General features: G+C 41.3%; 2 protein-coding genes across 3 annotated transcripts in view; one reads left to right on the top strand and one right to left on the bottom strand.

The window, feature by feature from the left end:
* LOC144032798 (cyclin-dependent kinase-like 1) overlaps positions 1-8,219 on the bottom strand; it is a 39,286-nt gene extending 31,067 nt beyond the window's left edge. Inside the window, exons 1-2 of one of the 2 annotated variants that reach the window (XM_077540229.1) lie at positions 7,678-8,219; positions 6,587-6,695 (exon numbers count right to left, since the gene is read on the bottom strand). In XM_077540229.1, coding sequence (XP_077396355.1) covers positions 6,587-6,607 — 21 coding nt within the window. In that variant the 5' untranslated portion in view covers positions 6,608-6,695; positions 7,678-8,219. The remainder of the gene's footprint in view (positions 1-6,586; positions 6,696-7,677) is intronic. The other variant, XM_077540228.1, reaches the window with a different exon arrangement.
* On the top strand, positions 7,830-15,480 carry ppp5c (protein phosphatase 5, catalytic subunit). Its single transcript, XM_077540225.1, has 13 exons — positions 7,830-7,972; positions 9,212-9,453; positions 9,857-10,004; positions 10,629-10,750; positions 10,825-10,890; positions 10,994-11,092; positions 11,793-11,898; positions 11,968-12,110; positions 12,419-12,506; positions 12,816-12,856; positions 12,947-13,125; positions 13,195-13,276; positions 13,748-15,480. The coding sequence occupies exons 1-13, from the start codon at positions 7,876-7,878 to the stop codon at positions 13,808-13,810; spliced, it is 1,476 nt and encodes a 491-aa protein (XP_077396351.1). The 5' UTR covers positions 7,830-7,875; the 3' UTR covers positions 13,811-15,480.

Below are 15,480 nucleotides of genomic sequence, written 5' to 3'. Positions count from 1 at the left end.
TAGTCTTACCTATCTTAACTAGCTTTGGTCCAATTAAAGGATCTGCCTAGTGAAAAGAAATAAGTCTTCTAAATTTGACACACTACAGAGAAGAATGTTTGCGCCGCAAAAATATATTGCTTAAATCCTTCGGTGGCGGGAACATATCTCACTTAGTCTTTCGCAGGGCTTTTCCGAGTTAACACGATTAGGGAACAGGGATTTTGGATGTCAGTGTAAGCTCTAATTTTAATATATACAAGCTGCATCTGAGTATAAGTCGCAGGACCAGCCAAACTATGGGAAAAAGTGTGACTTATAGCCCTAAAGAACAAAACAAAACAAAACGATATTATGGAGTTGTGGACCCACACCCCTTGACTCACTCGTGATAATGGGGGTCCTCTCTGTGGGAAAGCTTAGAGCGTGTGAGCAGTGCTCAAGCCCAGTGGGAGTAAAACAAACGCACTACAACAACACGCCGTCGCCCCCGGTGTGACGACGGCGACCGCACGGGCAGATGAAAGCCGGGCGGAGGCCCCGCCGGTGCGCCACTGCGGCTTTGACCGGTAATCCCGGGGGATTCTCGCTCGTTTCATGAGCTCTGCCGCTAACTGGTCGCCGTCTGGCACGTTGGTACGACTATGCGGCGTGGTGGCAAGCAAACACACAAGCGCCCTGTCTGACTCCAAGTGAGCTGTTTCAACAACCCCTCGCAAAAAAACACGGCTCCATGGTGACGGATGCAAGAAGCTCTTAAATGTGTCACAATGATCATCAGTGAGGCTTTTCAGCTTCTAGGTCACAGTGTTTGAGTCCTCATTAAAACAACTCTTTAGAATGATTGAGATTTTTAGGAGGCAGTCAACCCAGATTTTTTTTTTTTTTTTTTACAAAAACACGTATTATGTGACCCCCCACTAGTCTAAACGGTATTCTGATTTTTATTGTGGAATATGAATTAAACATCAAAATCAAACAATTTTAATCCATCTCAGGGAGCGGCCATTTTGCCACACAGGTGCCCAGGGGTCAGGTAACAACCAATCAGGGCTCAACTGTTTTTTTGTTTTTTTTGTTATGTGACGTTTGCAATCTGAACCGTGATTGGTCGTTACCTGTCCCCTGAGCAACTGTGATGTCATTTTAACTCGAAAGCAAGTGGCAAAATGGCCGCCTCCTGAGATGGATTAAAATAATCCAGAATTTTTTTGTGTACTTTTAACGAATGTGAATTCAACTACTGGTTCAAAATCCCACTTGAAAATAAAAAAAGAAAAGAAAAAAACAGCTTGTTCTCACATATATGTTCCATTCTCATGCGTAGCTGTTGCTTCAGTATCTCATTTCTTGTTTGGGGCGTGCATCAGATGATGTGTCCTCGTGCGCAGACGAAAAGCTCGCGATGAGAGCGAGACGGAGCAGAGGAGTGGCACGAGGTCTGTGAGAATGTGACCGGGAAGGAAGAGGGGAGGAGGTGAGGGGAAGGGGGGGGGGGGGAAATCCTGAGAGATGACATAGATGTACTAAAATGAAAATGTAGAATAAAAAGTGTTGGAAATATAAAGTGGTTGATTATGCTAATAACCACAGGCTCATGCTTGCAGCTGAGCTCATTCGGATTGTTTTCCATCCTAATTTAATTTATGAGGAATCTGGGCCGCTTTCGCTTCCCTGAGCAATTACTTTTTATTTGTTTTAATTATCTGTCGTTTTCTACCTTTCTTTTAACAAGGCCACTCTGTGAGAAGAGGGGTGCTGGTTGTGACTCATAAACCCCCTTTCACACGGCCTATAATTTGACACTTTTTCCCGGATCTCTTTTCTGTGCGAACAGCATTGAAACACAATGCGGGGAATTGAAAGTCAATGTGCCTTCTTTACAGGTAGTATCACAAGTGTAAAAAGAAGTGGGACGGTGGCTGTGTTAAAGTAATTGTAGTCATCCCCCACATATTTACAAATTTCAAAATCATCAATCTGGAAATATTTTATTAATAAGAGTAATGATGTAAATGGAGTTTGAAATGACATTAAAGTGTTTATATATATATATATATATATATATATATATATATATATATATATATATATATATATATATATATATATATATATATATATATATATATATATATATATATATATATATATCGTATACTATTACAGTATTTTGGTCATTTTGGAGTATTTTTTGTAGAATTTAATTAAATGTTACCTTACTGTACGCCATGTGAACCGAAACATGACCTTAAAACCAACACTTTTTTTTATTTTTTTTTAAGAACCCCACTTTCACATAATATTAAAAACTATATATTTAAATTGGTCATCATATTTTTACAACCTGCTCCATCTTTAATTACCCTTCTTATTACTTTACAACATCCCCCCATAAAGACTGGCAGCGACATAAGCTGATCCTTTCTCTTAACTGGCTTACAAAAAACAGCATTTAATGTGGAAAGGTTAAAAAAAAAAAAAGGCAGCAGCCGACTCCTTGGGCAGGTAATGTGCCACATTTCTTTTTCCTCTTACATGAAATTTCCGTGCTCTGCCTCCCATGTGGCTCAGCGTGCGATGTGTCACCTCAGGATGTTGATTTACTGATCAACAGGACGTTGGCTGGATGGATTCATTTATGACTCAAAAGGGACCAAAAAATGCAGACTTCTCCAGGAACTCGACGTCTGAGCCCGGCGAGATAGAGCGGGAAACAGCACACAGGGAAGCAAGAGACGATAAACGCTCTTCCTAATTTATGTTAAATTTAGTTTTGAAAGTCCAGCCCACTGAAAGAAAAAAAACCCCACATGGTTTACATTTAAAGTGCGACCCCTGCATTATACTGCTGAAGCTGAGCTCTCACTGCTAACCTATTTGATCGAAGGAGAGACAAGGACGAGGGAAAAAAGACTCAACAATAATATCTGACATAATTAAAAAGTTAGGTCGGCATTTGGTTTATTTTTTGGTACCCATGGTGGTGAGATGGGATTTCCAGAAAAATTACTGATGAACTGTTCCTGAGTCAACACGTGTGTCTAGAACATTACATAGGAAATGACACACTTCCTAAATTGTGAAAATATTAATCATAAACTTCCTTAACTTTCTTTAACATGCAGTTCATTTTTTCCAAATTTAAAAAAAAAATAAAAAATCCACTTTGAGACATTCTTTCAAACGTGTGAGTTTTCAGTCTCCAAAATGGTGAATAAAACAAATACGTACACGGTTTTCATTCCTCCTTAGTTAAGATTGCCCATTGAAAACTATTGTGAGGGAAAGGCAACCAGAAATGTGATATTTGTTAGTTTGTACTGTGATTGGCTAGTGACCAGTAAAGGGTTGCCCAAAGTCAACTGGGATAGGGCCGATATCAAAAGATGTGACCAAGCGCTCCTACATTCATTTGCAAGGCAGATTTTGTGAAAAATTATTTTTTATTTTTTGTCTTCAAACTTCCATTACACAGTGCTAGTAGCACTTAAACAGATTCTGACTGTTTGGGAGAAAAATTCAAAGTGTAATCTTGAAAAAGAGACCAAAACTATGCTGATATTCCAAATGGTTCAAGAACAGCTTCAAATTTACTTTTGATGCACCTTTTGTAGGCATTTTTGGCAAAATGGCAGGAATGAGAAATAATTAACCACTGCAAAATAGCAAAGAAACTCCACTACAAGTGCAATTAAAAATAATAATAATAAATAAAGTGTCACACTGAACTTGCAAAAAGTGGACCGCGATATAGCAACGACTGCAGTGACATTTGGGACAACCTATATTGTATATTTTAAATGAACTGACTAACTGGCTAAATCTCAACTTCGGTTCATAAGGTGAAGTGGTCATGAACTAGGGAAAGTTCAGTGGCAATGGTACCACATATTTTGAATGTTTCAGTGGGAAAGTTGTTTTGTTAAAAAAAACAAGAAGGGTAACACGCAAATGTTGATAACCGCTGATGTATCAAGTATTTAAGATTGCATAACATGCGATAAGATAAGTTGTGATCCCTAAAGTATGTAAACTTTGGAAAACTCATCTTATCTTTCAGCTCAAGAGAGGAAGCCTCTGAAAAACAGCCCCTGGGGATTTAAGAGAAAACACGAATCGGCTGTGGTTTTCCGTGCTGCACGATAATAAATAGCGACGAGGTCCGCGTCAGGCCTCTGTAACGTATACCGCCCTCAATCTAAAGGCCTCATCCTTCGCTGGCCCGCGGCCCAGGAATGTCACTCACATTCCCGGCGACCTTCATCTGTCTCTGTGTTGGCTTGCTCCCTTTATGTTTGTTTAACTTTCTCAGGACCCCCCAGAGGCTCCGTACTGGAGCATCGAGCGCCCAAGAGGACAGCAATCATCCTCCTCTGCTACTCGGCTTGCCAGATTCCCTCCCACACCGTCTCTCCCACTCACTGTCTGCGTTTACTCTCGCGTGAGGCGCTCACGTCAGCTCCTGGCCCAATTTAGTCTATTTTTTTTTTCTTCCACCTACTAGTAAAACAGACAGAGGCATGTTACGCTGTATGCAGGGGTGGGAAATAACAAATACAGTGGTACATTGACTTAATAGTTTTATTTGTGCCATGACCAAGCATGAAAATCAATTTTCTGGTATGTCAAATAAATGTTTCCTATTCAAATGAATTGAAATGCCCTTAAATTAACCTGTATGAACCCTATGTATGTCAATTAAAGACGGAAACATTCTTGTGCACAAAGAATCAAAGTAGTTGAACCTCAATTTACCGGACCCAGAACCAACAGAGCCCAGATTCAACAGTCATGTGCCGCTTCCGTCACAGGCATACTAAATCCGGGTCACTGTGTGCTTATGTGGCAATCAATAAATAGCTCCTCAATTCAGTCCGTTAAATCCAGGTTTCACTGAAATTGAATTTTTATGGAAGTACGTTTTTTACCTTACTTAAGTACCAAGTGAGATTAACTTTCACCACCTCTGGTCATATGACTCGGAGGGAGACACGAGTCATCGGTCTTCTGGCTTAAGGGAAAGTTAGTAAACTCACACTGTGGGTTTAGTGAGTATTCACCGGGGGGTCACCGGGAGTGACTCACCTGGCTGCTGGGCCTCTTACTCTCGACTCCGGGATGTGCTTAGTGAGTCAGAGCCAGGAGAGCCGACCGGGTCATACATACTCCTCCATGTCGCAGTAATTTATGAAATTTCTCATATTCTCCTCATTAACAGAGAAAGCCACAAACTTTTAAATCAAAAGTCGCCTTTTTCTTCCCGGGCGCCACGCTCATTAGTCTGTCCAGTGGAGTTCTGGCGTCGAAAAGCGAGCCTTTTTGTCCCAGGTTGCGTTATGTTTTTTGGCAAACGACTTATTTTAAGGCGACAGTGCGTCAGATGGAACGTATGTGCGTGCGAATGCGACGTCAGGGATACTGGCCAGTGGCCGTTCTGGTGAAATTTCAGGATGAACCTACAATGCACTATAATTCTTAGAGGTGAACTTAATTTGACCTTCTCTCGACTTTTCAAGAGAGCCCAATACTGATACTGATTTTTAGAAGTCAAGTAGGCCGATAACCGATATTTGGAGCTGATATTAATTTCCAGTAAAAGGGAAAATAGAGACATTTTAAACATTACAAACTCCAACTCTTTGTTGAAATGTTTATTGAACATCTTTTCAGATTTTCAAAACGTTTACATCCTACTCAATAGACATCTTTGTTTTAAAATTCTAACAAAAACTTTAAGGAGCTTCAAGGGTCAGCATCCCTGAAATTGAATACTTGCCTCAAGTTAATAGTTTGATCTCTTATCGACCATCAGATTTTTTTTTATAAAAGGCAATGCCAATATTCATCAATATGACAAATATTGGCGCCAATAAGCAACCTGGCTGATAATCACTCTATCCTCACTTTAAATGCACATGTCCAAGTACTTTCAGCACAACTTGCTGTTACTTTTAAATAGAACAGCAATGCATTAAAAAAAACAATAATAATAAATAATATTGAGTAGGGGTGTTAAAAAAAAATCGATTCGGCGATATATCGCGATACTACATCGCGCGATTCTCGAATCGATTCAATAATAGGCAAAATCGATTTATTTTATTTTATTTTTTTTTTTTTTTTTTATTTTTTTTTTAGGATTCACACCTTAAGCATGGAAGAATGTTATATGAACGGAACATTAAGCCTTAATATTTTATTTTAATGCTGTTTAAACATGAAACAGATTACAACCTCTATAAGACTGAAATTTCAGATAAATAAATAATACATTTTCATATAAATCTTACACTCTACAAGCTTACTGATTAGTATTTTCTAAATTTGAATGAAAAAAAATCGCAACAATCGACTTATAAATTCGTATCGGGATTAATCGGTATCGAATCGAATCGTGACCTGTGAATCGTGATACGAATCAAATCGTCAGGTACGAGGCAATTCACACCCCTACTATTGAGTGTGTATTCAAAAGTTTAGACTCAAATTCACCTGTAAAGGTTAAGGTGCATTTTAGGTTCATCCTGACACGTCGCTCGAAAGCCCAATATCGCTAAGCTTTTGTAAATAGTGTACGTGTGTATGTATTCATGTAGATCCACACCTGCGCTTTGTTTGTCCCCATCACGCCGACATCTGTGGAGGCTAGAGGCCACCTGTTGCGCTCAGATGGCAGGAAACTTCCCGAGCAACATCCTCAACCCTGGAGGCACCTGGAAGAAGACCAAAAGAAAAAGTAATGTGTCAAAGAGTATTTTTGTTGTTGTTCTCAGGCTTGTTTTTTGTTGTTTTTAAGATGTCATTTCACAGCTCTTTAAAGCCATAAATTTCCTCCAAATTAGTAATGTTAGCAAATGATGTGGTTAGAGCAAACATTTCACAATGTGGTTGACACCGAGCAGATTTTACATACAGGACTACGTTTGGTTATAAAACCGCTGTTTTATTATCCAATTAGACGACTTAATTGGTCAAAAAAATAATAATAATAATCAGGATTTATTGATGTATCTTGGTTCATTTTTCTTTGCCAGTGACGTATAGTTACAGTTGACAAGCAAAACCGTTAAATGCTCTCCCACACAAGTTGGCAGAAGCTACATAGAACAGAACGGAACAATCATTTTGTGTCTAATTTAACAGGCCAAAAGTCCCCACTGAGTAAATCCTCATTATTCCATAGTAGTATACTGTATTATAATTATCAGTGATATATTGTTTGTATGTGCTTTAGATCAGATCAATAAAGGTTGGGAAATACTAGTTTTAGATTGAGCCTTTCACACGTTTTTATAGCGTTTTTGGTGAATGTCTTTAGAGCTCCCTACTGGTTGGTAAGGAAATACAACAAATCTAATCTACTCCAACAGGGAGAATAAAGAAAACAAATACGTATAATACCAGTTTCCTTCTGTTTAGAGTCGTGCTTTTGTGTTTTGTGTTCTAGGCAACGTAACTAACACATTCCATCTGTTTGCTTTTACGACTATTACAGTGGAGTGAAGTAATGAGAATTGTCCATGTCAGTAGTACTCCCTGCTGGTTAAGAACGCGAAATACAATTAGACAATACCGACAACCTACGGTTTTAGATGGTCATCTAAATGTGTTTAAAAATAATAGGACAATAAAAAAATAAAACAAATTGAAAAAAAAATGCTCTTTATCTGTACTATGTCCTTTTTAATGTCGTACCTTGGTGGCTTGTGTTCTAGGCAATGTTAACGAACATATTCACCCGTTTTACTTAGATTTGAGTCAAGTAAGCGATAGTTGAGTATATATATTTGGCTTATTTGTCGAAATAAACACGCTTTAGAAAAAAAAGATGTTCGTTCGGCTCGAGGAAGAAAATTTAAGTCACAACTTTGCAACATTTGCGACTGTCCGTCAATGGCGCACGCGTCGGAATACGGCAGCGTGGAGAAGATGGCGGACGGAGTAAACGATGCCGAGCTACTCAAGGAGAAGGCCAATAAATACTTTAAAGGTGAGCTGGCAGCACTGTCAAGTTGGCGACTCGCGTCAGCGACGCAACGCAGACGAGAGTGTCTCCGCTGCTTGCATTGGGAGAGATAAATGTTGTCTTTTAAACGGCCCCGATGGCAGTCCCACGTCAATGTGAAGCTAGGCTAGTGAGGCATGCTAACGCGTGAAGCCCATTCATTGGGTTCTTGAAAGAGGCTAGCTCCGGCTAACGGCGTCTTAAGAACCGCGTGAGTCATTGTGCCGTGTAAGTGAAGTTCACTTCACATTCGCTTTGGTCCAGATATCCAAACTACCCAGATGACCGATTGTTCTGCAAGATTTTTTTTAAACCAATTGGCGTTAATTGGCGCGCCCATAGAAGTTGATAGAATATTCCGTGAATCAACGGAACCGTCATGTGATCAGTGGCGTTCAACGCCAACGGCGTCCCCTCGTTGCCAATGCTTTATTATTGAGCTGGCCACATTTAAATATATTCTTTACCGAATGCCAGTTAAACATGACTACCATGTTATGCACCCCCAAATACAATAATCGGCCAGGAGTTGAATACAGCACATTTGCCTCCTAATGTCACGAGGTTAAAGTCGCATTTTTAAAATAAAGTCGAAATATTATATTAAAATAAACGTTTAACAAGGGGATAAAGTCATATTTTAACTTGTGAATTGAAAAAAATCACTTTCATTTATTTTCTCACAAATAAAATTATATATTCTTTATTATACTATATATTCAATTTTAAAATATATAGATTATTCAAGCATAATGCTGTTTTTGATCCACAAAAAAAGTACTGGATTTACTTTTCAGGATTGTCAGATTTGTGATGATGTCATTGTCAACCTTTGACGATTGCCATGACCTGGACGACTGACAATCTACAGAAACTTCAGACCCCAAGTTTTGTTATTTCTGTCTAAATCAAATTCCTCAACTCACTTCAACAGAGTTCTTAGGCACTGAGGTACCAGGAGATGGCGCCAACAAAATGCTTGTTCACGGTATATGTTGCTCCATCTCAATTAATTTACATAATTTGAAATCTGGGCCTGTTTAATTGAACAAAGCTGTTCTGTTGTATGAATGGTAATAGTGGGTGTATAGTTACACAGGTTAATTCTACCTTCTGCCATCTAGTAGAAGAGCATTTAATTGTTTTGACTGTCACATTAAAGATACATTATTTGTATTAACTAAATAATTTTCTCACATTCTATTGTGCTTCTATGTTTTGCAGATAAAGACTACGAAAATGCAATCAAGTACTACTCGGAGGCCTTGGAGCTCAATCCGTCCAATGCAATCTACTACAGCAACCGCAGCCTGGCGTACCTGCGCACCGAGTGCTACGGCTACGCCTTGGCAGATGCGACCAAGGCGCTGGATATTGACAAGAGCTACATCAAAGGCTATTACCGCCGTGCCACCTCCAACATGGCGCTGGGCAAGTTCAAGGCTGCGCTCAAGGACTATGAGACGGTAAGACGGGCTGGAGAAGAAGAATCTGAAAGGCCTCGCCAGGTCCACACGCAGCTAATCTTCACACTTTGAAAGAGGGATTATCGACTAATCCTGGCGGAATGCCACAGTGTCGAGCGTGCGCGTATCATGTCATGTCTTCCGTTGGCATATTAAGAGTAATGCAAGTAATCCTCTTGAGGCCCTCTGCAATCTCTTTGAAGAAATACCTTTACTAATAAAATCTGACTAAAATAAAGTAATTCAGTTTGACATTAACAGTAGAGTATTGTTTAGTGGGCAAAATTTTGGGGGGTATCAATTACTCACTGTTTTTCACACCGAGGTTTTTCCCTATTTTGGGGCAATACTGTAATAAAATCAAAACAGGAGCTAGCTTTTAACGTGTGTTGTGCGATGACAGGTAGTGCGCGTTCGACCGAACGACAAGGACGCCAAAATGAAGTACCAGGAATGTAATAAGATTGTCAAGCAGAAGGCCTTCGAGAGAGCCATCGCCAGCGACGAGATCAAAAAGTCAGTCGTCGACTCTCTGGACATTGCAAGCATGAGTAAGTGGAGAAAAAAAGTGGGGGAAAAAATGCAATTGCTGCCAGCAGTCGTTAACATTATTTGTGCACCGCTTCTTCCCTCTGATTTTTCTCTGTGTTGTAGCGTTATATACTAAAGGACTCAGGTGTTGTCAAATGTTCTGACTGCAATTCATATTTTTTTTATTATATATTTTTATTAATCGGTCCTCAGAATGTTATTCTCCCAAATATCAGAGTTTCATGTAGTCATGTTTGTAAATGAGAATCATGTCATGAGAAATTAAATTCTGCAGCTGATTAAGATTTCAAACACAGAATCACCCTGAGGGGAAAAAAAAGGGAGCCACACTCTCCCTTCAGCATACTGAAAGAGTTGGTGCACACCTCCTTCACCTTTGCTCAACAGCATAAAAACAAATACATTTTTTATTGCCTACGAATACCTCATAAATTACCAAGATACTTATAATTATGATGCACACACACACAACTGTCACAAAGGCAAATGTCTTGCCCACAAACCAACACGAGCAAGAAACTTATCAGTGTTGATAAATTGGCGTAGATTCTTAAAGGTTAATGTACAGATTCCGAAGCATTACGTCATGCTCGTTCTGGAATGACGCCGCCCTCGTCTCGCAGTGATCGAGGACGACTACACGGGCCCCAAACTTGAGGAAGGCACGGTCACCCTGAAGTTCATGAAGGAAATGATGGACTGGTTCAAAGAGCAGAAGAAACTGCACAGAAAGTGCGCGTATCAGGTAAGACGTCGCTCGCATGTGAAAGGCGCTGAGAGGAAGCAGCAGATGTGGAAACAACTGTTGTCTTTTTGCAGATTTTAGTGCAAGTGAAAGACCTTTTATCCAAACTACCAAGTCTTGTTGAAGTCACATTACAAGAGGTGAGGATCCCCCCCCCCCCTTCCCTTTTCTTGATCTACCATCAACAAAATCCTTCATTGATACTTTTGTTTGTGCCTTCATGTGATGTGTTTTTGCCAACAGCCAGAAAAAATGACTATTTGTGGCGACACACATGGTCAGTACTATGATCTCCTCAACATTTTCGAGTTGAACGGCCTGCCGTCGGAGAGGAACCCTTATGTATCCTTTTTGTCTCGGAATGTGGCTGTGGTTTACATGTTAACTCGCCTTACTCTTGCCAGATGAATTCTGGCCGTATTTGTGAGTTGACAAACTCCGGAGAACACATCTTGTACCGCTCCTGCTGATAACCGCCGTTCCCGAACCGCTGGTGGTTTGGACCAATCACAGACCGACATTGTGTTTTGGGGCGGGATATGCAACTGTGACGAAACCAGGAACCCAGCGCCGACGCCGGAGCTAACAAACAAACCTAACATGGACGAATGGACGCTACAATTAATTCTTTTCTCGCATATCCATCTGGCTATTACCAGGTTACCTGTTAACATAAGTAAAGTTAAAACAAGCAAACTGTCTGCTTCAGAGCCGTCTGCTGGCTTAATGCTAGCATAAATGGAAAATTCCATTGACAAGCTAACGGTTAGCATTAGTCACACTGTTTTACAACCCCTGTAATCAACAGATCAAAAAAAGGTTCACCAGCGCATGTAGACAGATAATATATACTCACTCACAGGCTTTTTTTGGCGGGGGGGGTTTGCCTGAGAGAATGAATGGCATTTTCATTTATTTCAATCAAGAAAGATGATTTGAGATACAATTGTTATGAGTATAGTCACAGAATGAATTAAACTCATGTCTCAAGGCAGCGCTGTATTTGCATTTGCAAAAATGTTCTTAACTGGTCTGAACTCAGCTGTTCAATGGTGACTTTGTGGACCGCGGCTCGTTCTCCGTGGAGGTCATCCTCACCCTGTTTGGCTTCAAGCTGCTCTTCCCCGACAACTTTCACCTGCTTCGAGGTGAGCGCTGTGGCGGAAGCAGAACGCGTCGGCCCATTTCAGCATTAACCCAAGATGGCCGACCCGCAGGTAACCACGAGACGGACAACATGAACCAGATGTACGGCTTTGAGGGCGAGGTGAAGGCAAAGTACACGGCGCAGATGTTCCAGCTGTTCAGCGAGGTCTTCCAGTGGCTGCCGCTCGCGCAGTGCATCAACAGCAAAATACTGGTAGGCAGAGCTGCAATGTGGAAATTGACATTGACAGGTTACGCGAGTTTGATCTTTTGTTGATCATTGAACTAAAAGCAGACGTTTTTTGTGTTTTATTTTTGGTTTAATGCAAAGATAATCTGTTTGCCTTTCTGGAGGACTACAGAAAGGATAGAAAGAATATTTGCTCTTGCGAGGCTGAATTTCTGAGGATTTGAACAATTTTTAAAGCAAAACGCGTTGTGCTGACGTCCGGTATTTCGTCAGTAACGTGTGAAATGTAATGTAAGTGGTAACAGCCAAGATACGATTTTGTTGTACGCCAGGTGATGCACGGCGGGCTCTTCAGTGAAGACGGCGTCACGTTGGAGGACCTCAGGAAGATAGAAAGGAACAGACAACCTCCAGACTCGGGTACGGTCAGTGCGCATAATAGAGCTAAACAATTTTGAAAATAATTTTAATTGTCATTAAAATTCTGCCAGACAAGTGTGGCGTATACATAAATTAGTGGGAAAAAAATGTGTAAAATGTGGACTTGGCTTATCTAGACACTATATCAAATCAATATACATAATAAAAAAAATGTTTGATGGTTAAAGTTTCATTTCTACTACATTGCAATGTTGATTTTAATTTCATTAATTGTGTGTGGCGTGTATTTCTGTGCGAGTTGTTCATCAAGACAAATCTCAGCATCTTCCTCCTGTGTCTGTCTCACAGGTCCCATGTGTGACCTCCTGTGGTCGGACCCCCAGCCTCAAGTCAGTGGCGCCCTAAAACCTCATGTGCCTCTTTTGACGCCGTCCCCAGACGACTTCATGAACGAATGAACGCGCGTGTGTTTGCTGCAGAACGGCCGGTCGATCAGCAAGCGAGGCGTGAGCTGCCAGTTCGGGCCCGACGTGACGGAGCGCTTCCTCGATCAGAACAAGCTGGACTTCATCATCCGCAGTCACGAAGTCAAGGCGGAGGGCTACGAGGTCACTCACTCAGGAAAGTGCATCACCGTCTTCTCGGCGCCCAACTACTGGTGAGTACGCCCGTTTTTGACACCCGAGCGCCGCCGGCCCTTTAACGTTGGTCTTCTGTCTTCCCCCAGTGACCAGATGGGAAACAAAGGAGCTTTTATACACCTCAGGGGATCTGATCTCAAGCCAGAGTTCCACCAGTTCACTGCTGTGGTCAGTATTGTGCAGATTTACACTCTATGGGGTGAAAACTGCTTTCATTGTTTGTTGTTGTGGTGAAATTAGCTTGTTTTAGGGGCTTTGTAACCTCATTTGTCAGGACTGTTGTGAACCAAGCACCCTGATGACTTTAATCAAACAAGATACTACTTTTTTACAGGGTGCATGAACATAATTTTTTTTTTATAATAATCTAGTAATGCAGGGCCAAAAATTGCAGGCAACAAGTCTATGAGCCAACCATTCAAGAAAACCAAATTTTAGAAGAATGACAAGTCTTAGGGCAGATAAAAGCCAATGAAATAAATCAAATGCGCTACAATGACTGCAGATGACTTTTGTGGGCCTCCAAGCTAATGCTCGTGGACACCAAAAGGTCCCGGGACCCCACTTTGGCAATCAAAGTAATTCTTAATGATTGCATTGGTTTCTTACGGGTGGCCTCTTCCTCACTTTGTCTTCCAGCCTCATCCGAATGTCAAGCCCATGGCGTATGCCAACACGCTAATGCAACTGGGAATGATGTAGACCCCGGACAGAGTCGGTCCGCCGAGGCCACCGGAAGCGTCACACTTGACTCCCTTCAGTGCTCCCCTTCTCCCGCGTGGGCCTGAAGGATCCCGCTCGCCCTCGCTTTCTGAGGGAGATCCCGAAGATAGCCTCGCCTGGTCCGCACGGTTACCACTTCCAAACTGGAAAACACTTCCACCGTTTTGCTCGCCTCGTACACAAATTCAACACTCAGAATCCCGGATGTGTCTCTTAAGTTTTGTTTGAACTGTTTTAAATGGATCACTTATCAGGTCCGCACCAAAGATCTGTAATGGAATGATAGTCAAGGTTTCACCCAGGAGCGACTCTCAAATGCTGCTTTTCCATTAGCCCCAGACAGCATCACACCACATCGCATCCATTACAACAGGTGCGGAACAAATGCCCAGCAAAAAAGTGGGAGAGGTTGGGATGGGATCAAGGACTCAAATGCACAGAAGCGATCCCATTACATATGAAAAAAAACATTTTTAAAAAAAATTATCATTTGGGTTTAATCCAGAGATACAGCCGACCGCCATCAAGACCAAGATACAGTATATACAGTATTGTGCGTCACAACAACACTCAACCATATTTAAAATTTCATGGATATTGTGCAATAGTGATTTCATGAGGAGCACACAAAACCTCGCCACCGTGGAACGCTTTCTCATTCTTTTGGCCACCTTTCAGTCAACGGCCCGTCGTCCTCACTCTGCGGCAACCGAAACATCCCCAGATCCGCTCCTGGAGAACTCTCATTTAAATGATTTTTACCCTAAGTTTCAATTAATTTTTGACCCAAGGTTCAATATTTTGTCAATTAGTACATATGAAATTTTAAATATGGTATATTTCTGTAACTGGTGACATCCAGCGGGCGGCTTTGTCTCCCTTGTGTAATGCTAGGAAATGCGCATGTGGAGTGGAGTTCCTTGCAACAGTGCTGTCGGCCAATCAGATGATGGCGTGACAGTGCTAACAGCCCCAAGACAGTCTGTTTTAGAACCACCGAGATCGTTCTCAAAGCTCCAAAAATGTTTGATGGAAAAGCGACCACACTGGGATAAGTAAGGCCATCTCGATGTGGAACCGGGCTAATGGAAAAGCAGAAGTTTAGCACATGCGCACAACCAAGATGGTTCCAGAGTGGCATTTCCGTCAGTGTTTCTTAACAGTATGTCATTTTTTTTCATGTTGTATTACTTTTCAGGTATGTGAGATCTCTGTACACGTTATGATCCCAGTTCGAAAAGAGAGACTGATACTGGGTTCACGCCGAGGTGCTGTTTGCCATTTGTGACGTGTTAGCTAGAACGGTTGTGGTCAACGTTTAATTTGCACTACTTCTTCTTCCGGAGGAAGATACTGCTGCTCCCCCTCCGCCCCTCCATCATCCCCCCCTGGCAGCTTGAACACTGCCCACCACTTTCTGGACCCAAACACCTGACATCACCTGGAAATGTGGATTACACCTGTAAAACACACACAAAAATAAACGTCCAAAATGTAACCCTGTCTTGAAAACGCACAGCCGCATGGTCTGATGACCCTCTAATTTTTAGCTAAAGAAATACACTGATGTGTATGTATATATAATGTATCATTTATTGAGATTACATGTAATGTTTGGAGAAAAACGTCAATTAAAAAATCAGTCCAGA

This window comes from Festucalex cinctus, chromosome 13 (assembly GCF_051991245.1).
Source record: "Festucalex cinctus isolate MCC-2025b chromosome 13, RoL_Fcin_1.0, whole genome shotgun sequence".
In the NCBI taxonomy this organism is placed as follows: domain Eukaryota; kingdom Metazoa; phylum Chordata; class Actinopteri; order Syngnathiformes; family Syngnathidae; genus Festucalex; species Festucalex cinctus.
This window is presented reverse-complemented; position numbering and strand designations above follow the sequence as displayed.

Excerpts from the sequence above, each read along its gene's own strand:
- ppp5c (XM_077540225.1), top strand. The coding sequence starts at position 7,876 with ATGGCGCACGCGTCGGAATACGGCAGCGTGGAGAAGATGGCGGACGGA. Across the intron at positions 12,857-12,946 it reads GGTCGGACCCCCAGCCTCAA|AACGGCCGGTCGATCAGCAA; the intron begins GTCAGTGGCGCC and ends TGTTTGCTGCAG. Across the intron at positions 13,277-13,747 it reads TCCACCAGTTCACTGCTGTG|CCTCATCCGAATGTCAAGCC; the intron begins GTCAGTATTGTG and ends TTTGTCTTCCAG.